Source organism: Littorina saxatilis, linkage group LG15 (assembly GCF_037325665.1).
Source record: "Littorina saxatilis isolate snail1 linkage group LG15, US_GU_Lsax_2.0, whole genome shotgun sequence".
Classification (NCBI taxonomy): Eukaryota; Metazoa; Mollusca; class Gastropoda; order Littorinimorpha; family Littorinidae; genus Littorina; species Littorina saxatilis.
In genome coordinates, this window is record NC_090259.1 from 17,385,796 (window position 1) to 17,407,101 (window position 21,306).

Sequence of the window (21,306 nt, forward strand, 5' to 3'; positions counted from 1 at the left end):
GTTTTGACCTTTTCCTGAAAAGATGTAAAAGTAAATGATCAGTTACATCAAATTTCCTTGACGACGTCGATTTTGTTGATTATTAAACTTTCTAAAAAAAGGAAACACACCAGTAACCAGGTTAGGTACGTTATTAAACTTTCTGTAATGAAGCATTATCTTCACAATTACTGTGGAATGCTGTATTATTGTCATCATCATTCATGTATGGGTTACATCTGTGAGCGTTTCTATCGCCTTTATATACCTTTCGTTGACAGTGACATGAGAGAAAAACTAAAATATTCACACATGCGACAGATGGGCTGATCACACTGTTCTCACACTTTTTATATACATATTACTAACTTACCACCTATATAACATGTAATTATTTGTATGTATGGGTATTATAACAGTGATGAATGAATTAAGAAAGAAAATTAAGAATGTTGTGGGTTTTTTCAAAATATTCTCTATGTTTGTAGTGTATCTGGGCTTTAAAGTTAAACTTCGAGTTGGTAGAAATGTATTTGACATCAGTCTTGTAAATCTAGGATGAGTGAAAGCACTGTTCTGACAGAATTTTAAAGAAAAAAAACATAGGAAGACTAATAAGCTTTCTCAAAATGAAAGTCCTAGTCACAACCACCAGTGCTTTGCAGAATGAGAACAATAACAATTCAGATACACGTAATATTAAACAAATGTTCACTCGGACACATTAAAACAAACATTACAACAATCTTCTGGAATCAGTCCTCATTTGTGAACTAAAGAATCTAAAGGAATCCTGGGAAAACAATTATGTATGCAGTGTGGCGCTGTGTAAAGGAAAGACACTGATGCCTATATATTTATTGATGATCTTTTTTTCAGGACCACAGCTTCCACAGAGAGCCTGCATCAACTTTCAAGACAGCTCAACGGCTTGTTAGCTGAGGTTAGTGTGAGTGTGTGTGTGTGTGTCTCAGTGTGTGTCTCTCAGTGTGCACCTGTGTGCATGTGTGTGTGTCTGTGTGTGCAGATAGAGACCAACAGACTATTGCACATGTATGTTTGTGAGTGTACACGTGTGTGTGTGTGTGTGTGTCAGTGTGCACTTGTGGTTGTGTCTTTGTGTGTGTAGATAGAGACCATTAACACACTAATACACATTTATCACCAGCATTTTAAGGCAACAAAATAGTTTTAGGCAGCAGTCAATCCATCTATTGTTTGATTCATCAGTTCTGTTTTCTTTCAATGACTCCATCAAATGCAGTACACCTCCACAGTACAGTGGAACCCCCCCTTTCAAGACCCCCCAATTTAAGACTTCCTCCTTTTTTTACCTTGTTTTCTTGGATTTTCTGTTCATAACCTAGTGTAAAATTACCCCCATTTTAAGGCTCCCTCCTTTTTATTACCGGATTTTCTGTTCATAACCTCGTGTAAAATTACTCCCATTTTAAGGCTCCCTCCTTTTTATTACCGGATTTTCTGTTCATAACCTCGTGTAAAATTACCCCCCATTTTAAGACTCCCCCCTTTTTACACCCCCAGTATAGGGGTGTGTATAGGATTCGGTCGATGTGTTTGTTTGTTTGTGTGTTTGTGTGTTTGTGTTCGCATATAGATCTCAAGAATGAACGGACCGATTGTCACCAAACTTGGTGAACAGGTTCTATACATTCCTGAGACGGTCCTTACAAAAATTGGGACCAGTCAAACACACGGTTAGGGAGTTATTGGTGGATTAAGATTCTACAAGGACTTATAGAGGGACATATTAATGGTCAAAGGGAAATAACCTTCTCAGTTGGTGGCAGTGAGAATGGTAAGGACGGGGGTGTTTTTCCTACCTCGGAGGAATTTCTTGTTATTACCGGATTTTCTCAGATTTTTTGAGGTCGTAAAAGAGGGGATCCACTGTAGTTCAACCGGTAGACTGTCCTGAACACATGCTGTTTTCTGTTTTGTTTACTTTGTGATGTAATATGTTAATAAAGTCTCTGCTCTTCTTTTCGTGCAGTCTTCAAATTATAACAGCACAGCAGACGAAACAGGGAATTCTACTTCGGAAGAGCTTGAGGTATGTTTTATTAGATTTGTTTTGTTAGTGCTTTTCTTTTTTGGTTCATTTTCTATTTATATCACTATGTTCATTGAGCTGCTTTGTCTTTATTAGCATATTTATAATGATATTGATAAGGTATAGCTGTTTTTATGAGCTGTGTGCAGTGTTCTTTAATAATGAGGATCAATAATATGTGTTGCTTACATAGCCTTAACCACAGAATGATTGTGTTGCTCTCCGCACTTTGCAATAACACTAAAACAAGAAAAATATCAAAAAGATTACAACACAATAATGTCTAAGATGATTACAGTAACGGCAGCAGAATGGCACTAAAACATCTTTCTTGCTGTTGCTATTGCAATTCCTTTTGTATCGCCAGTTAGCAGTATTACATTTAATCCACACACAACATGAAATAGGTGAAGAGGCAGGTGGCATTAAAATGGCAGGGGGGGGGTCTAAAACCGCGTATATGTTTTTCATGTATATGTGTGTTTTCACCAAATATCCTTTGCTCTGGCTCCAGAATATGTACCCTTCAGAGCAAGATATCCTGAAGAGCCCACTTTTTTTCCTCTTTTTTGTCTACAAGCTGAAGATGCTACCTTTACAGAGTGATTTTTGATTTTTGATTTCTGTCATCCAGATTCGAAACAGGGAGCTTGCTTCTTTGTTAGAAAAACACTCACAGGCCAACGAACAACTAAACACACAGAACTTCCAGTTGGTAAGTACGACATTTTGGTTTAAAAGGAAGGCGGAAAGTTGAGAAATGAAAGTGAAAACTTGTTAGCTTTGCAGTAAACTTTTCAAACTTTTGAAAGTGTGCGTGTGTGTGTTTTAAGGGGGGGGGGTGCAGATTAGTTTGTTTTGATTTTTTTTGTAAAGGTCACATGAAATATGTTTTGGTCTGCTGTGAAGATGCACAGGTCAGGCTGGACCTGCAGTGTTTTAGTTAAAATATTCAGAATCAAAATTTTCAGTCTGAATTTTGGAGGGTTAGCAGTCTATCTGTTTTTATATATATATTTATATGAGTGTTTTACTATCAATCAATATGAGGCTTATATCGCGCGTATTCCGTGGGTACAGTTCTAAGCGCAGGGATTTCTTTTTTTAATTTAAAAAAAAAAAAATAATTATGCGATTTATTTATGCCGTGTGAGATGGAATTTTTTTACACAATACATCACGCATTCACATCGGCCAGCAGATCGCAGACATTTCGGCGCATATCCTACTTTTCACGGCCTATTATTCCAAGTCACACGGGTATTTTGGTGGACATTTTTATCTATGCCTGTAGAATTTTGCCAGGAAAGACCCTTTTGTCTATCGTGGGATCTTTAACGTGCACACCCCAATGTAGTGTACACGAAGCGACCTCGGTTTTTCGTCTCATTCGAAAGACTAAGCACTTGAACCCACCACCTAGGTTAGGAAAGGGGGGAGAACATTGCTAACGCCCTGACCCAGGGTCGAACTCGCAACCTCTTGCTTCCGAGCGTTACCACTCGGCCACCCAGTTACTAGGCTTCTTGCTGAGAAGAGCTAACATCATTAACTTCAATCTAGGGCTCTGGGATTTTTGTTGCAAATAAACAGTTATTCTTCAAGGCGCACAGGAATGAGGGATGTGTCATTCAAAACAAATGGATCTCACAGTTGTTGCCCATTTTGACTTGAAATTATCTCACCTAAATTGTCTGTTTTCAACAGAGGGACCATGCAAAAAATCTTCAAGAGCAGCTTGATGCGGAGCGGAACAACTTTACTGACAAGTACAAGAAAGACATCGGTTCTTTGAAAGAACAGTTGCAGGTATGAGTTGTGTTTGAGTTGTGTGTGAGTGCTTTCTTTTACTGCAAACATGTGTGCAAATTGTTGGGAGTTGAGATGTGGTGTTCAGTGAGGTTGTACGGAGGAGCGAGGTGCTTCTGTGTTTGTGTGCTTCTCTGTATGTGCCGTGTGCATGTGTGTGTGTGTGTGAAAGAGAAATGAAATGAAATAACGATTTTTGACGACAAAATGACGATTTAATGAACAAAGCCCGTTGGCCCATTGTGTGTAAGAGAGAGAGAGAGAGAGTGTGTGTGTGAGAGGGAGAGAAGGAGACAGACACTGAGACAGTGTATCAGTATCAGTACAATGTGTCACTGTATGCATGTGTGTGCTTGCATGTACTTGCGGGCATTTCTGCCCATGAAGTGTTTTATTTTGTATCTGTGTGTGGATGTACCTCTGCGTGTGACCCCAGTGTGCACACATGTATGTTTGAGAAGTCTATGCTAGAAAGTAGTCCTGCAAAATGCTCTCTCTTTATTAAAGTCCTCTGCTTTGTTTTCCAGGTTCATATACAAACAATAGGTATCCTGGTGGCAGAGAAAACAGAGCTGCAATCCCAAGTTGGACAATCACAGAGGATAGCTGACCAAAGAATACGTAAGTAAACATAATAAAAACACAAGTGGGATTGTTTCAGTCTCAAATCCCAGCATTTGCATCAAACTGGAATGTATTTCTCCAAGACTGCTGTGTTTGTGTGGACTCCTTTTGGGTGTAATCATAACTGGATGTGCATAGCATTTAGCAGTATTGCTGTGCACTCTAACAATTCCATATTCTTGCAAGGTAGACAGTGTGTAGCTTTGGTAGCTTCTGCGAAGAGTGTAAGTAGACAGGGCAAGTAGAACCCTCCAAAGATTATGTTGAATGTGTGGCAGAGAAGGAAGTAGAAAGAAAATATAGGGGAATAGCATGTTTGTTTTGAAACTGAATTCAAGGAAAAAGGAAGTGATTTTGTTGAAAAATAATGTTCATGGAATCCTGGTTTTCAAAATACAGTGGAACCCCTATTTTAAGACCCCCTCCCTTTTAAGACCTTGTTTTCTCAGATTTTCTGTTCATAACCTCTGTAAATGTACCCCCATTTTAACTCACTCCCTACTGTGCGATTTTTCCTATGCTTTCCACTGTATACTGGCCATTTGTATTAGTTGGTAAAAAAATCATTACTGAAGAAGTACTCAACACAGATATTTGAAACTTTCAGGGTTTACTGTTGATATGTTGATGCCCTTCAGTGCAAAGTTTCAAGTGTTTTACTTAGAAAATAGCTGATTTAGGTGGGGGGTATAAATAACCCTTTTTCTGGCATCAAAATTACGCTGAACGCAGGGCCATCACTTCAAATTCGCGTGGTTTACTCACTCACTACGAACCACTGCTATCGCAGTGGTCCCATGCACACCACTTCCCCACGAACCACTGCGATAGCAGTGTTTCAGCACGTGTCGTACTGGTAGACACCATTGTTGTTTTGCAAATTTGCAGAAAGCCAGCGAGTACGAAATCAAACCTCGCGTCATCGTTCTACAGCAGACAGAAGTGAAACTAGCTTGGTAATTTGCAGACGATTGGTTAAACTTGAGAGCCAGCCTCTCTATTTTCGTACAAAAATTGACGTCATTGAGCTAAAAAAAATCCAAAGGTCAAACACTGCTATCGCAGTGGTTCGTGGGGAAGTGGTGTGCATGGGACCACTGCAATAGCAGTGGTTCGTAGTGAGTGAGTTAAGACTCCCTCCTATATAAGGCATGATTTTCTCAGAATTTTCGAGGTCTTAAAATGGGTTCCACTGTATGCAGAAAACGAAAGCTTGGAGGTCTAACCAAAAATATTTTTTAAAAGCAATTTACTCTGTCAGTGTTTTCACAATAGTAAAGACATTAGAGACAAGCAGTTTTTATAACCGTTATGAGCGATTCCGCTGGATGCATTGCAGAGGAGATTGAGGAGCTGAGTGGTCGATTGAAAGCGTCTAGACAACGAGTGGCTGACCTAGAACGCAGCCTTTCTACCTCATCCCAATCGGGGCACCATTTGGAAAAGGTCAGTCAAGTTATAACGGACTTTGCGCATTCTTCCACCTGTTTAACATATATTTTTTGAAGACAATTATTTTGTGTGCATTGCAATCACAACTTGAGGATGAAAATCATTTGTTCGTTTCTGTGCTTCTTATTCCTTCATGAGACTGGTTGCATAATTATTATAACTCTTAACTGACCAATGTTATCTGAATTTAGAGTGCCGTCTTTCCTTTGTTTCCAAGATTCCTCTGACATCCTCCCCCCCCCCCCCCCCGAATCATATTTTATGTACAAGTTAAGCATAATGTAATCCATTTTTCATTGTTTTTATACTTTGCATGTGAGATGATATTTGTGAAGCTTGTGCCAACGTGGATATTTACAGAAACTTTGTCCCTCGTTACGACTCATTTGTTGTTCATTGACATGCTTTGCAATGTGATGTGATATCTTCAGTTTGAATCAAAAGTGATTTTACAAAACTAAAATGTTTTCATCAAGGTAGCATTTGTTTTGCGTTGTGTTATTTTGTTTCTTGTGTGTTTGTTTCTTTGGTTGTTTCCTATACATCAAATGTAATTTCTTGCGGGGTGGAATATCTGATTCTGAACCACAATGCTTCATACACACCACTGAGCACTGTGTTTTACTACACTCTGTTTTTCTGTTGAGATTTTTGCCTGCAATTATTATTGATCCGTTCACAGATCTTAGTATAGTTTGCATTGATCAATACAGTCGTACACAAGAGACACTGTGTCAGAAGACTAAGTACTTTGTTATACATGTAGCATTGGTGGCCAGGTACTAAAATTGAGCCCCAGATATGCCTATTATAAAAAGCAACTTATGTCCCTTTTTTTTCCTTTACACATTGATGGCTCAGGAAGATACAGAATATTCACAGTTTTAGAAACATAACAAGAACTATTAATGGTACAGTCGAACCTGTCTGTAAAGGTAACCCAAGGGACCGACTGAAAATGTGCGTTATAGACAGGTGCAGGTCGCTATGGGAAGATGAATTGTATGGACAGCAAAACAGTGCACATGGGATCATTCCGAGTGGTCGCTGTGCGCAGGTGGTCTCTATGAGACAGGGTTGCAAAGGCAGGTTCGACCGTACTGCAGACCTGGGAACCCATACGATTTCGCCGTATTTTGTACGCATGATTGTCGAGAATACGATCAGTACGGTCAGTGGGAAAAAAAATACGACGAGAATTAAAGATTCCTAGACTACTTTTCTTCACCAGCCCATATCCATCCCGAAGCCGATCCAGTATTTTGACACATGATTACAGTTTTTGTCAGTAAACATTGAAAAAAGCATTTGTTTTAAATGTATATTGGTAAACTTAATTAACGGTGTGACGGACGCGTGTGAAGCATGTTTTAATCATGGATGTTCAAACGCTGTGTGGAGTACGCTCACTTTTCTGAAAATACACCAAGTTTGTTTGAGAATACTCTAAGGGCAAAACAGGGGTTCCCAGGTCTACTACTGGTTTACCATAGCACCACTTTTTAACCCCATCATTGTGTGTTGTTTGATCACCATACTTACTTAGCTGGAGGAGGTAAGGTTGACTTTGTTCCGTGCTTCTTTAGATGGATGGAATGTGTATACTACTCATTAGGCTGCTAGACTTAACCGTTGTATTTACAACGGGGGTGGTTGGTACTGGATGATATTTAATTTATAGTGGCGCTGCCTTGCAACAGAACAGGGAGGAGCAGGGAGCACTCAGATGTAGCTAACTGGATGTCTGATTCCATTCGGGGGTTGGACTGCTATTGTTTAGTGTGCATTTCTGTTTTTAGTCAGCTCTCTTTACCACAACCTGCACTGCCACACACTCCCCCCCCCCTCCCCCACCTCACATTCTACCTCCATTTCTGCCCTTACTTTATACTGGAGGGGGGGAGGGGGGCAGGGGAGGGACATGACAAATATTTGAGATTTTCCAGGTTTGTTATTTTGCATTCGAAAGTTACAGTTTTGATTCACAGTCAAGATTATGATCTCAAATGGTATTGTTCCTTTGAAATGACTGAATGGTCATTAATTTGTTTCTGTAAAATTGCTTTATTTTATTTTTGCCAGAAAGATGAGTAGAGTTGCCATTAATGTGTTAGCAATACTGACATGGTTGTTTGTAAAGGTTTATGTGTATAATGCTATCATTACCATGCTATTTGGTTCTTTGTTTTTGTTTAGCTTTTATCAAGTCTGGTTCACATCATCTTTACTCTTCTCACTAACGGTTCTGTACCTTGGACGTTCTGCATCTGTCCTTCTAACCTTGCTGTCTCTAGGTGTTTAGATTTGAGAGTTGAAAGATGTGGAAATAGAAAATATATAAGCATAGTTTGCAGGATTAGACATCTCTATAGTGAATACTCAGGTTGGTGACGGTCATGTCTGATGTTACAGACTTAATGCTTAGAAATGGTAGTTGGTACACTAACCTGAAACTGAACAAATTGTGGTGGCTTCTTCTTCATAATTTTACAGGTGAACAAGTAGAGATTGTAATATGATGTGGTAGACGTGATCATCTGTTAGAATAGGTAACTTGTTACATTGTACCATAATCTATACCTGCCAGAACTGGCAGGCATGTGTTTGAAACAATAACACTGTCCTTACTAACACACGGAACAAGTGAAATACACTTACCGCTGCAAATAATATGCCAGAGTGAAATTGCAGTGTAAGCCTGCAGCAAGAAAATCAGCTAGGCTATGAAGAAATGAAATACGTTTTTGTCTGTCTTTCACTTCATTGTTATGATTGTATCAATTATTAACTTTCCCAGCTGTGTTGTTGTTGTTGTTGTTGTTACATTTAGTCAAGTTTTGACTAAATGTTTTAACGTAGAGGGGGGAATCGAGACGAGGGTCGTGGTGTATGTGTGTCTGTCTGTCTGTCTGTCTGTGTGTGTGTGTAGAGCGATTCAGAGTAAACTACTGGACCGATCTTTATGAAATTTGACATGAGAGTTCCTGGGTATGATATCCCCGGACGTTTTTTTCATTTTTTCGATAAATGTCTTTGATGACGTCATATCCGGCTTTTCGTGAAAGTTGAGGCGGCACTGTCACGCTCTCATTTTTCAACCAAATTGGTTGAAATTTTGGTCAAGTAATCTCCGACAAAGCCCGGACTTCGGTATTGCATTTCAGCTTGGTGGCTTAAAAATTAATTAATGACTTTGGTCATTAAAAATCTGAAAATTGTAAAAAAAAAAAAATTTTTTATAAAACGATCCACATTTACGTTCATCTTATTCTCCATCATTTTCTGATTCCAAAAACATATAAATATGTTATATTTGGATTAAAAACAAGCTCTGAAAATTAAAAATATAAAAATTATGATCAAAATTAAATGTTCGAAATCAATTTAAAAACACTTTCATCTTATTCCTTGTCGGTTCCTGATTCCAAAAACATATAGATATGATATGTTTGGATTAAAAACACGCTCAGAAAGTTAAAACGAAGAGAGGTACAGAAAAGCGTGCTATCCTTCTCAGCGCAACTACTACCCCGCTCTTCTTGTCAATTTCACTGCCTTTGCCATGAGCGGTGGACTGACGATGCTACGAGTATACGGTCTTGCTGCGTTGCATTGCGTTCAGTTTCATTCTGTGAGTTCGACAGCTACTTGACTAAATGTTGTATTTTCGCCTTACGCGACTTGTTGGTGTTGGTGTTGGTGTTGGTGTTGGTGTTGGTGTTGGTGTTGTTGTTGTTGTTGTTTTACTTTAAGACTAGCTCAACACAGTAAGGATCACACTTGAAACTATTTACCTGTGTGGGTTTTTTGTTGTTGTGCATTTTAACTTTACCTGTACCGGCACGGTTGGCCTTGTGGTAAGGCGTCCGCCCCGTGATCGGGAGGTCGTGGGTTCGAACCACGGCCGGGTCATACCTAAGACTTTAAAATTGGCAATCTAGTGGCTGCTCCGCCTGGCGTCTGGCATTATGGGGTTAGTGCTAGGACTGGTTGGTCCGGTGTCAGAATAATGTGACTGGGTGAGACACGAAGCCTGTGCTGCGACTTCTGTCTTGTGTGTGGCGCACGTTATATGTCAAAGCAGCACCGCCCTGATATGGCCCTTCGTGGTCGGCTGGGCGTTAAGCAAACAAAAAAACAAACAAACTTTACCTGTAGTCTCTTTGGTGTTGTGTTTGAAGGCGCACTCCTTCTCGTGAAAACTGTGAGTGGTGGCTTTTACAAAAGTAATTCATAAACAAAATTTTAACTGTGTGCAGAGAGCATTCATGTTGTTATTTTTTTGGTATGTGACCAAGTGGAGAAATATGGTCTTATCCCATGTAACAGCATGGCCAGATCTGAGATGGCGAGCCTTAGCTGCGTTCACATAAAGGAGTTTGTTTTCAGTTGTTTGTTTGTTTGTTCGTTCTTGGGCTGAAACTCCCACGGCTTTTACGTGTATGACCGTTTTTACCCCGCCATTTAGGCAGCCATACGCCGCTTTCGGAGGAAGCATGCTGGGTATTTTCGTGTTTCTATAACCCACCGAACTCTGACATGGATTACAGGATCTTTTTCGTGCGCACTTGGTCTTGTGCTTGCGTGTACACACGGGGTGTTCGGACACCGAGGAGAGTCTGCACACAAAGTTGAGAAATAAATCTCTCGCCGAACGTGGTGACGAACTCACGCTGACAGCAGCCAACTGGATACAAATCCAGCGCGCTACCGACTGAGCTACATCCCTGCCCATGTTTGTTTTCAGTGTATTCGACAAAAATGTTTGTGAAATACATATGTGTCTCAGGAGTGACAAACATGTGCTTTCTCATCCATTCATTTCACTCTTTTATTCTTGTTCTGTTGTTGTTAATGTGTCTGTTAACCGTTTTTGACATTTTTTCTTGTATGTAGTTGTTTTTAAAGATTATTTTCAATGTTGTGTTTTGATTTTGTTTTTTGCAGTCAAACAAGGAAAATTCTAAAGAAATTGACAGGTTAAAATTGGACCTGTACAAAGCAACGTGAGTTTTTTGTAACTGCTCCCAAACTTTGTGTTTATATGTGAACGTAAACGTCATTGATAAAATTTAGTTTGCTGATTTTTAAGGTGCATAGTGTACTTTCAGAGTGCTGCATCTGTCTGTCTCAGTGTTTTATTGTTAATACATACCAATCTACACAACTCCCAACAGATATCTTTCGTTTTGTTGGGATTAATTTTTTTCTGTGTGTTCAGAACATCATTTTTACATTTAGTCAAGTTTTGACTAAATGTTTTAACATAGAGGGGGAATCGAGACGATGGTCGTGGTGTATGTGTGTGTCTGTCTGTCTGTTTGTCTGTCTGTCTGTGCATGTGTGTGTGTGGAGCGATTCAGACTAAACTACTGGACCGATCTTTATGAAATTTGACATGAGAGTTCCTACGAATGATATCCCCGGACGTTTTTTTCTTTTTTTCGATGAATACCTTTAATGACGTCATATCCGGCTTTTTGTAAAAGTTGAGGCGGCACTGTCACACCCTCATTTTTCAATCAAATTGATTGAAATTTTGGCAAAGCAATCTTCGACGAAGGCCGGACTTTGGTATTGCATTTCAGCTTGGTGGCTTAAAAACTAATGAATGAGTTTGGTCATTAAAAATCGGAAACTTGTAATTAATTTTTTTATTTTTTATTAACGATCCAAAAATAATTTCCTCTTATTCTTCGTCATTTTCTGATTCCAAATACATATACATATGTTATATTTGGATTACAAATAAGCTCTGAAAATTTAAAAATATGAAAATTATGATTAGAATTAATTTTCCAAAATCGATTTAAAAACAATTTCATCTTATTCCTTGTCGGTCCCTGATTCCAAAAACATATAGATATGATATGTTTGGATTAAAAACAAACTCAGTAAGCTAAAAAGAATAGACATACAGAAAAGCGTGTTATCCTGCTCAGCGCGACCACTACCGCACTATTCTGCATGGCTTGTCGATTTCACTGCCTTTGCCACGAGCGGTGGACTGACAAAATTACGAGTATGTGGTCTTGGTGAAAAAAGTTCAGTTTCATTCTGTGAGTTCGACAGCTTGACTAAATGTTGTTATTTCGCCTTACGCGACTTGTTTAGTCTATCATGTATACATTTTATGCCAATATCAAGCATGAAAATGATATAAGTACAAGAAAATGTGATATTAACTTGCAATATTTACCGGTATTTGTGCAGAAAATCTAGTGAGGAAAGCAAGCAGCAGATTTCTGAGCTGACACAAAAATTGCATTCAAAGGTAAGTCTTATTTGGAATGAGCGTCTGTCTGTCTGTGTCTGTGTCTTTTCTTGTCTGTCTGTGTTGATCCTTCTTCTTCTTCTTCTTCGTTCATGGGCTTAGACTCCCACGTTCACTCATGTTTTTAGCACGAGTGGATTTTTACGTGTAAGACTGTTTTTACCCTGCCATTCTCATTCTGGTAGCATACGCCGATTTCGGGGGAGGCATGCTGGGTATTTTTGTGTTTCTATAACCCACCGAACTCTGACATGGATTACAGGATCTTTTCCGTGCGTACTTGGTCTTGTGCTTGCATGTACACACGAAGGGGGTTAAGTCACTAGAAGGTCTGCACATAAGTTGACCTGGGAGATCAGAAAAATCTCCACTCTTAACCCACCAGGCGGCAGCAACCGGGATTCGAACTCACGACCTCCCGATTATAATAATAATAATAAATGAGCATTTATATAGCGCAACATCATAACTTTACAATTATGCTCTTTGCGCTTGACACATTTAAAATTAAAACACAGTTATACAAGCATTTACATCTACATTAGGAGGCCGATGTCTTATCACCACGCCACTGCGCCTGTCGTTGATCCATTTGTGCATCAGTTTATGTCTCAGAGAAGTTTCTTAGTTCAGTGTTTTCAGGCATGCCTGGCAGAAGATGATAGCGATGTTTGGAACAGGAGATTGGTGGTTTGTGTTTGTTTGTTTATTTTACTCCTTTGTTTAGAGGGTATTGACCAAATTTGTTGGGGTTTATTTCAAAAAGGGTTTTATGTTGCAGGCATCTGAAGCAGCAGCCTTGGAACAGAACACAGAAGATCTGAAGAAGAGACTGGAAATGGCAGAGATCTATGCACAACAGGTGTGTGTGTATGTGTGTGTGTGTGTGTGTGTGTGTGTGTGTGTGTGTGTGTGTGTGTGGTGCGTGTGTGTGTAACAATACGTGCGTGTGTGCATCATACGTGCGTGTTTATGTGTGTGTGTGTGTGCTTGTGTGTGTGTGCTCGCGCATGTATATGTGAGTGTATACATATCTTGCACATGTTTGTATGTGTCTGTTCTCATTTCTTGTGTATGATTCTGCATGCTTGTATGTTTGTGTGTGTACATTCAGGCATACAGATAAATTTGTATGCTGTCTGGTAGCATTGAACAGTCAGTGCATTTTGTACACTTTCTGAAAGCTGTGCTCCGTAATACATTCTCAGCAACTTAATATACAGTGGTGCCTGTGGTGGAGGGACACCTTGAGACCAGCCTGTCATGACAGGTATATCTTTGGTCGAGATGATAGACAATAGACGATTTTCGGAAATAACTCCCGTCGTTTTTGAGTCACTTGAGAAAAAGTGACTCTATGTAATCGGTCAGTGTTAGTCTGTCCGGCCGGCCGGCCGGCCGTTCGTAGACACCACCTTAACGTTGGACTTTTCTCGGAAACTATCAAAGCGATCGGGCTCATATTTTGTTTAGTCGTGACCTCCAATGACCTCTACACTTTAACGATGGTTTCGTTGACCTTTGACCTTTTTCAAGGTCACAGGTCAGCGTCAAAGGAAAAATTAGACATTTTATATCTTTTCTCGGAAACTATCAAAGCGATCGGGCTCATATTTTGTTTAGTCGTGACCTCCAATGACCTCTACACTTTAACGATGGTTTCGTTGACCTTTGACCTTTTTCAAGGTCACAGGTCAGCGTCAAAGGAAAAATTAGACATTTTATATCTTTGACAAAGTTCATCGGATGTGATTGAAACTTTGTAGGATTATTCTTTACATCAAAGTATTTACATCTGTAGCCTTTTACGAACGTTATCAGAAAAACAAGGGAGATAACTAGCCTTTTCTGTTCGGCAACACACAACTTAACGTTGGGCTTTTCTCGGAAACTATAAAAGTGACCGGGCTCAAATTTTATGTGAACGTGACTCATTGTGTTGTGAATAGCAATTTCTTCCTGTCCATCTGATGCCTCATATAATATTCAGAACTGCGAAAGTGACTCGATCGAGCGTTTGCTCTTCTTGTTGTATGGGTTGTGGGAGAGTGAACTTTTCTTGCAAAATTGCAGACAAACATTGGAGGGGCCAATCACTAGCGAGGAGAGTGCCGGAAACACGTGGAGACACGTGTGATTCCGGCACACTCCTCGCTAGTGATTGGTCCCTCCATTGTTTGTCTGCATTTTGCAGGAAAAGTTCACTCTTCCACAACCCATACAAAACCGTCGGGAGTTATTTCCGAAAATCGTCTATAGGATGGTGTGTTTTATTGGGAGGTGTCCTCTTATTAGAGGAGTCTCACATCGCAGGTACCACTGTACTCTTATCAGGTTTAGAATTTTGGATTTTATCGTGTGACTGTGAGTGTAGGTGTGCTTGTGCATGCATTTTTTTGCTATTGTACATAGCAGTGAGCTCTGGCGCCAAAGGGCGAAGGTGTTTATTATTAGTAGTACATGTAGTATTAGAACTTGTCTTTATCACTGATTGCAGCTTTCAAGTGAGAGTGAAAACTCGACCGGCAACATGACAATGTTGACTGATCTACAGACAGAGAGAGACACCTTACTGCTCAAGGTTAAACAAGTAAGTACAGCATGTCATTACTTTTGTTGTAAACTTTTCTCCCGAAAGCGGCGTATGGCTGCTTAAATGGCGGGGTAAAAGCGGTAAAATTTAAAAGCCGTGGGAGCTTCAGCCCATGAACGAAGAAAAAGAAGAAGAAGTTGTAAACATGATTTCAATGAGGATAGCAAGGGTAGAAGAAGAAGAGGTTACCATAATTGAAATTGATGGACTAATTTTTTGGAAGGGGTTCAAACTTACAATTATGTCTGAACAGGCATGTTGTTTTGTTTCTGCAGTCATTAAAACGTCAACAGTTATTTCAAACGTCTGAAAAGTGTGTTGTCCTTTCAGGTTATTTGCTGAACGTTTTTCATGGCAGGGGAAAAGGTTACGTCTGCTTAGGGGGCCGGCGTCTGAGCCATTAGGCCAGTGCGCTTGTCTTTGTTGTCTGGTTATTTTATTAGTCATTGTAAGAAGCTGCTGACTTCTGTACGGATGAGACTTTTCCAACCTTAGATGAAAAGACAAGTCTTTATTTTGGTCTTTTTTTTTCCTTTTCTGTTGTTTCTCAGTAATTTTTAGCTGGGTATGTGCTAAAGTCACATGTAATGCATGATTGCTGATTTGTTGACCAGTTACACACCCTTTTTTCTTTCTTTCTTTTTTTTACATCGCCAATTGAGCTCCTGTGAGACTGGGCGTTTTTGAGTATGTTATTAGTAGTATGAGTAGTACTGTGGTACCTGCGATGAAAGGACACCCTTGGGACCCGCCAAAAATGTCCCAACATTGCAGGCGGCCTGTCACGACAGGTATGTTTTGGTAGAGATAATAGTCAAATGGACAACAGAAAGCATCCTTTTAAGGGAGGTGTCCTCTCAACGGAGGGGCTACACATTGCAGGTACAGTGGAACCCCCTTTTAAGACCTCCTAAAATCTGAGAAATTCAGGTCTTAAAATGGGGGCAAATTTACAAAGGTTATGAACAGACAATTTCAAAAAGCATGGTCTTAAGTATAAGAGGTCTTAAATTGGGGGGGGGGGGGGGTCTTAAAAGGGGGGTTCCACTGTACCACTGTATTAGTACAACTGTTATGGTTGATTTTGTGCTACAGTTTGAGGAGACGGTGCAGTCACTGAGACAGGAGCGGGACCAGGTCAGCGACCACTACCAGCGTCAGAGTCAACAGCTGACACACCAGATCCAGCAACTCACGCAGCAGGTAACAAGAAACCAACATTTTGTGTGTGTGTTTGGAGTAGTAAGCGTCAGAGTGAACAGCTGACACACCAGATCCACCAACTCACGCAGCAGGTAACTAGAAAGCAACATTTTGTGTGTGTGTTTGGAACTGTGAGCGTTAGGCGGGGTGGATGTAAAGGCAGTTTAGACCTGCAGGCAAGCATACCACGCTTTTTAATATTGCAGTAATACCTGGTATGAAAGGACACCCTTGGGACCAGTTAAAGGTGTCCCTACATTGCAGGTGGCCTGTCATGACAGGTTTCTTTTGGTCACTGAAAACAAACATGGGCGGGGATGTAGCTCAGTCGGTAGCGCGCTGGATTTGTATCCAGTTGGCCGCTGTCAGCGTGAGTTCGTCCCCACGTTCGGCGAGAGATTTATTTCTCAGAGTCAACTTTGTGTGCAGACTCTCCTCGGTGTCCGAACACCCCCCGTGTGTACACGCAAGCACAAGACCAAGTGCGCACGAAAAAGATCCTGTAATCCATGTCAGAGTTCGGTGGGTTATAGAAACATGAACATACCCAGCATGCTTCCTCCGAAAGCGGCGTATGGCTGCCTAAATGGCGGGGTAAAAACAGTCATACACGTAAAATTCCACTCGTGCAAACCACGAGTGCACGTGGGAGTTTCAGCCCACGAACGCAGAAGAAGAAGAAGGTCACGATAATAGACAAATGGACTCCAGAAGGTGTTCTTTCGTCGAAGGTGTCCACTCATCAGAGGAGCTTTACATCACAGGTACCACTGTACAGTATACCTCTGCTGTAAGACCTCAATTCTGAGAAAATGTAGGGCTTAAAACGTGAGATTGTTAAATTGGAGGTAAATTTTGTGACGCTATGGAGAAAATGCCTGGGAAAATATGGTCTCTCAGTAGAGGGAGCCTTATAATGGAGAGTCTAAACACAGAGGTCTCACTGTACTGGAAGTATTGTACACTCTAATGGCTGACAGTTTGCTGATGCCAATATTTCAATATTTGGTTTTCGTTTTTGCTCCAGATTTCAGCGTTGTCTGAAGAGAGGGAACAACTTCTATCAAGACAACATGAGTTAGAAGGAGCAGTGTTCGAGTTACAACGAAAGCTTGGTGAGTGGTTTGGTACGTTTTGCGCGTTTCCATTTCAATGGTGGTGTTAGATCTGTCGCTTCTGTGATCTTAAAAGATTACTACCTGTCTTTACTGAGGTTTGTGGTAAAAAGTCAATGGAATGGATAGTATTAGACTACAGTGGAACCCCCCCTTTAAAGACCTCCAAAAATCTGAGAAATTGGGGTCTTGAAAAGGAGGGAGTCTTAAAATGGGGGTCATTTTACAGTGGTTATGAATATAAAGTCTGAAAAAACACGGTCTTAAAAAGGAAGGAGTCTCTTCTTCTTCTGCGTTCGATTTCATGGCCTTTGTAACTTCAGGTCGGTGGCTGCCATGAAGTCCGCAGTCTTCTGCAGTTCAGCAGCAGGTCCCTAGAGCTTGGTGCCCAGGCTGTTGTCTTCTGGCCAGCACTAGCTGGCGTGTTGTCTCCAGGTGTGGGAAGGAGTCTGGAATTGGGGGGTCTTAAAAGGGGGTTCCACTGTATAATGTGTATTTGTTGGTGGCCCGGTAGCTCAGTTGGTAGAGCACTGGACTTGTGATCGGAAGGTTGCTGGTTCGAATTCGGGCCGGGCCGGACACGGGTCAACTTTATGTGCAGACCCAGAGACGGAAGCCATGTACCTACCCCGTGTCACCACAATCGCGAGTAAAAGATCTTGGTCATTCTGCCATAAGTGCAGATGGCTGATCAGGGCCGGACTAGGCGCAGAGGAGGGGGGGGGTTGCCAGTGGTGGCCCAGGGGGATGTCCCCCCTGGCGGCAGGGGCGGATCAGTTCATTTTATGACTGGTTTTTTTCAAAAGTATATTGTGAAGATATGGGTGTGAAGGCGCGATGCGCCGAGCGGACGGCGCGAAGCGCCTAGCTTGCTAGGGGGGTCCGGGGGCATGCCCCCCGGAAAATTTTGAAAAAAAGGATGCAAAATGGTGCAATCTGGTGCATTCTGAGGATGATCATTACCAGTTTCAGGCAGCAGATTTTGTCACTGATTAATACCCCAAAAATTGAAACTCAATGTAAAATAAAGAAATGCATACCTCATTCAATATTTTTATTTTTTGGCTGGGGGGGGGGGGAGGTCCGGAAACCCTAAACCCCCCCCCCTCCCCCCTCGTTGTGGGGGTCAGGGGGCGAAGCCCCATGAAGCTGATGGGTAGGTCATATTCTGAGATAGGAAAATGGTCGCTTCTTGCATGAAACGGCATAAAATAAGCAATAATTAAAAAAATTAAATAAGTAAGGTACATGTTTAGGCTAGGGGGGGGGTTGCGCAACCCCCATAACCCCCCCGGTAGTCCGGCCCTGCTGATACCACCTAAACACGCATACACTTGTGTATCTCGTCAACAGCCGTGAGGGCGTAAAACTCGAATCATATAACTCATATCTTGTCCTTTAAGAGGCGAAATATTTAGCTTGTAGGACATAAAGCATTCTCTCTTTCCATAATGTGTATTTGTGTGTGTGATAATGGCATCATTTGTGTGGTGCAGAGGACTCCGCTGTGCAGCAGAGCTCGCAGAAAGAGGACCACCAAGTGGACCACGCCGCTCAGAGACAGCTGCTCGACCAACTGGAACAGCTGCGCTCAGACATGCATGAGTTGCAGCAAAGGCACGAAGCGCAGATACGCGACAATGCACAGCTAAGCAGGTAAGTGGAGAAGCTGTGAGAGTGCAGTAGTATTACTTCTCAGGTGTATTCATGATTTTGAGTTTGGAAAAAAAAGTTCAAAAAATGTATTTTTTACAAGTAAAATGACTATTTCTAAGAATACTCACCTCAATTTAACTAATAGGAGTTACCTTACTTACGAGTGCTAGACTGAGAAGCGTCCTATGTTACCAGTACTAGACTGTAAACAAGGTCGCTAACTCTAGATTTCCGTCGGTATACCATTTAGGGGAGTAGTCTCCCTTTGTCGGTAGTACCTCTCTGCGCATGTGCCAATGCCCATAATCCCCAGTTTCAATTCGAAGCTATTAAGTCAATAGCGGGGTTGGTGGGAGGGTCTCTGGTTAAATTGAGGTGAGTATTCTTAGAAATAGTCATTTTACTTGTAAAAAATACATATTTCTTTCGAATACATCACCTCAATTTAACTAATAGGAGAATAGATAACAGGCTGGAGGGTTGACTTTCGATCGGTAATCTAGTGTCACCTCACCCGACTCAGTCCATTTGTCCGGAATCCCCCCTGTAAAAACGGGGGAAGAAAAGGATAGATCATCGGACTGAGAAGCAAGAAATCCTGAGTCGGGCGAGTGGCAAGTTGCATTGTTGCCACTGTGTCAACTTGCTCCAGAAAGGGACAATCGAAAGAAAGTCCCACCTGTCAATGTAGAGCTGGTTTCTACTCGATGGTCGTTACTATTCCTCTGATCACTTGTCTTTATCAATGTTGGGTTATGGTTATGACTTGCCATTATGCGCCTTGAGCGACCCAACTCCCCAGCAACGTAAAGTTCTGCAGGTGGATCAGGTGAACGACCTAAAAGATGAGGAATGGTCAGAGATAACAATTCCTCTAATACCTTGAACTTATCACCAAGGTGCGTCTCTGCGACTGATCCTCCATTTAAGGGAGATTGACAGAGTTTCCAGAGATCCTGTAGAATTCTGGTCTGAGGCACCACTTTCCATGGCAAACAATTGTGCCAGTCGCATGAATGAATATATATATCCTCTCTGAATTTACCTCTCTAATGAGGATGGTAGGCACAGATACCAGTGTAAATTCAGGCTGACTTAGCTGTTCCTCCTGCGTGACAGGAAGTAAGCGCAAGTGCGCTCAGCAGTACGGTCACTGTCTGCACCTTTCCTGTGCCTGTCTCAACGCATGTGGGGGCTATAAGCCTACCCTTAATGGTTAAAGGTACCATTTGTCCTAGAATAGCCAGTGAAAGACAGCCAGCTGTATTGCCTTTACCCAAGGGGAAAACCTGCTTCTTACTTTGAAATTCCACACTTATAGCGTGAGGGGGTCCCCAGTGACCATGGGCATCTCTGAGCCCTTATTGGCTGAATGACCGCTCTTGTCTTACTCAAGAGGATGCCATGCCTGGCATGCAACTCACTGAGAGGTCCCATTTGTGATTTCAGCAGGACCGTTTTCTGGCTTGATCAGCCAGGTCCTTGATCTAGGTTTTCTGTAAACATGGTTGTAGGTGGCATCTGCTGGGTTGTCTGCCCAGCATAGGTTTTGTGAGTTCTGGGACACTCCAGATTTCTGTAGAGCTCACAAGTTCTTAGATGACTATGCAGTGATGTTCTCCGGCCTATGGCCGAAGGTGCACTATCTTGGGCTGATGCAAAGTTCTGCCCCCTGGTAGTTGAACTCACAAAGATGTCTTATGTTGTGATCTCAGTAGTACTTCTGCCTAGATCACCCAAGTCCATATCTGGATTTTCAGTAGGCGTGGCTGCGGGCGGCAAGTGTTGCATTGTCTGACCAGCATAGCTTTGTGAGCTCTGGGGCACTTCAGCTGTTTGTGGAGCTGAGCTCTAGGGTGACTATGCAGAGTTGTTTTCAGGCCCCTGCCTGAGGCAGGAGGTGTACTCTCTTGATCTGATGCCTAGTTCTGACTTGACAAAGGTCTTAGTCAGCACCCGAGTTGCCACGTTTCTCGCCCAAAAAACGACGCGTAGCCGTAGACTGGGAGTGAGTGAGATAGGCTGGTGTGGTATTCCTGGCTCCAGCTAGGATCTCACTGTGTCTCTACCTCAGGCTCTTCGAGCGAGGGAGAAAAGGCTGGTGTGGTATTCCTGGCTCCAGCCAGGATCTCACTGTGTCTCTACCTCAAGCTCTTAGAGTGACACAACTTATACTCACCCAATAACCTTGTGTCACCGTAGACTGGGAGCGAGGGAGATAGCCTTGTGTGGTATTCCTAGCTCCTGCTAGGATCTCACTGTGTCTCTTTCCTCCAGCTCCTTTAGCTTTTGAGTCCAGGCATCTGAGAGTCTACATATGGATGGGATGGACACATTCACCCACTGTCAAAGGTATTGCCGCACTCATTATGCCTTTCGGGGGAGGAATACCTCTAGGTCTTATCTCTGTGGTCCAGGGATCTTAGAGCGCCAGTTGTAAGAGGCAAACGAAGCTTGTCCAATTCAAGGTTCGGTTGGAAGGGGTGGCTGAGCCTTCCCAAATCCAAGTGTGTCTGTGGCCGTACCC

General features: G+C 41.8%; 1 protein-coding gene across 2 annotated transcripts in view; it reads left to right on the forward strand.

Moving 5' to 3' along the window:
• Window positions 1-21,306, forward strand: part of LOC138948688 (golgin subfamily A member 2-like) — a 54,611-nt gene that overhangs the window by 12,437 nt on the left and 20,868 nt on the right. For both annotated transcript variants that reach the window (XM_070320279.1, XM_070320280.1), the window contains 13 exons: window positions 859-922; window positions 1,994-2,053; window positions 2,688-2,768; window positions 3,761-3,862; window positions 4,390-4,483; window positions 5,826-5,932; window positions 10,886-10,944; window positions 12,152-12,212; window positions 12,994-13,074; window positions 14,710-14,802; window positions 15,901-16,008; window positions 17,036-17,123; window positions 18,620-18,779. In XM_070320279.1, coding sequence (XP_070176380.1) covers window positions 859-922; window positions 1,994-2,053; window positions 2,688-2,768; window positions 3,761-3,862; window positions 4,390-4,483; window positions 5,826-5,932; window positions 10,886-10,944; window positions 12,152-12,212; window positions 12,994-13,074; window positions 14,710-14,802; window positions 15,901-16,008; window positions 17,036-17,123; window positions 18,620-18,779 — 1,158 coding nt within the window. The remainder of the gene's footprint in view (window positions 1-858; window positions 923-1,993; window positions 2,054-2,687; window positions 2,769-3,760; window positions 3,863-4,389; window positions 4,484-5,825; window positions 5,933-10,885; window positions 10,945-12,151; window positions 12,213-12,993; window positions 13,075-14,709; window positions 14,803-15,900; window positions 16,009-17,035; window positions 17,124-18,619; window positions 18,780-21,306) is intronic.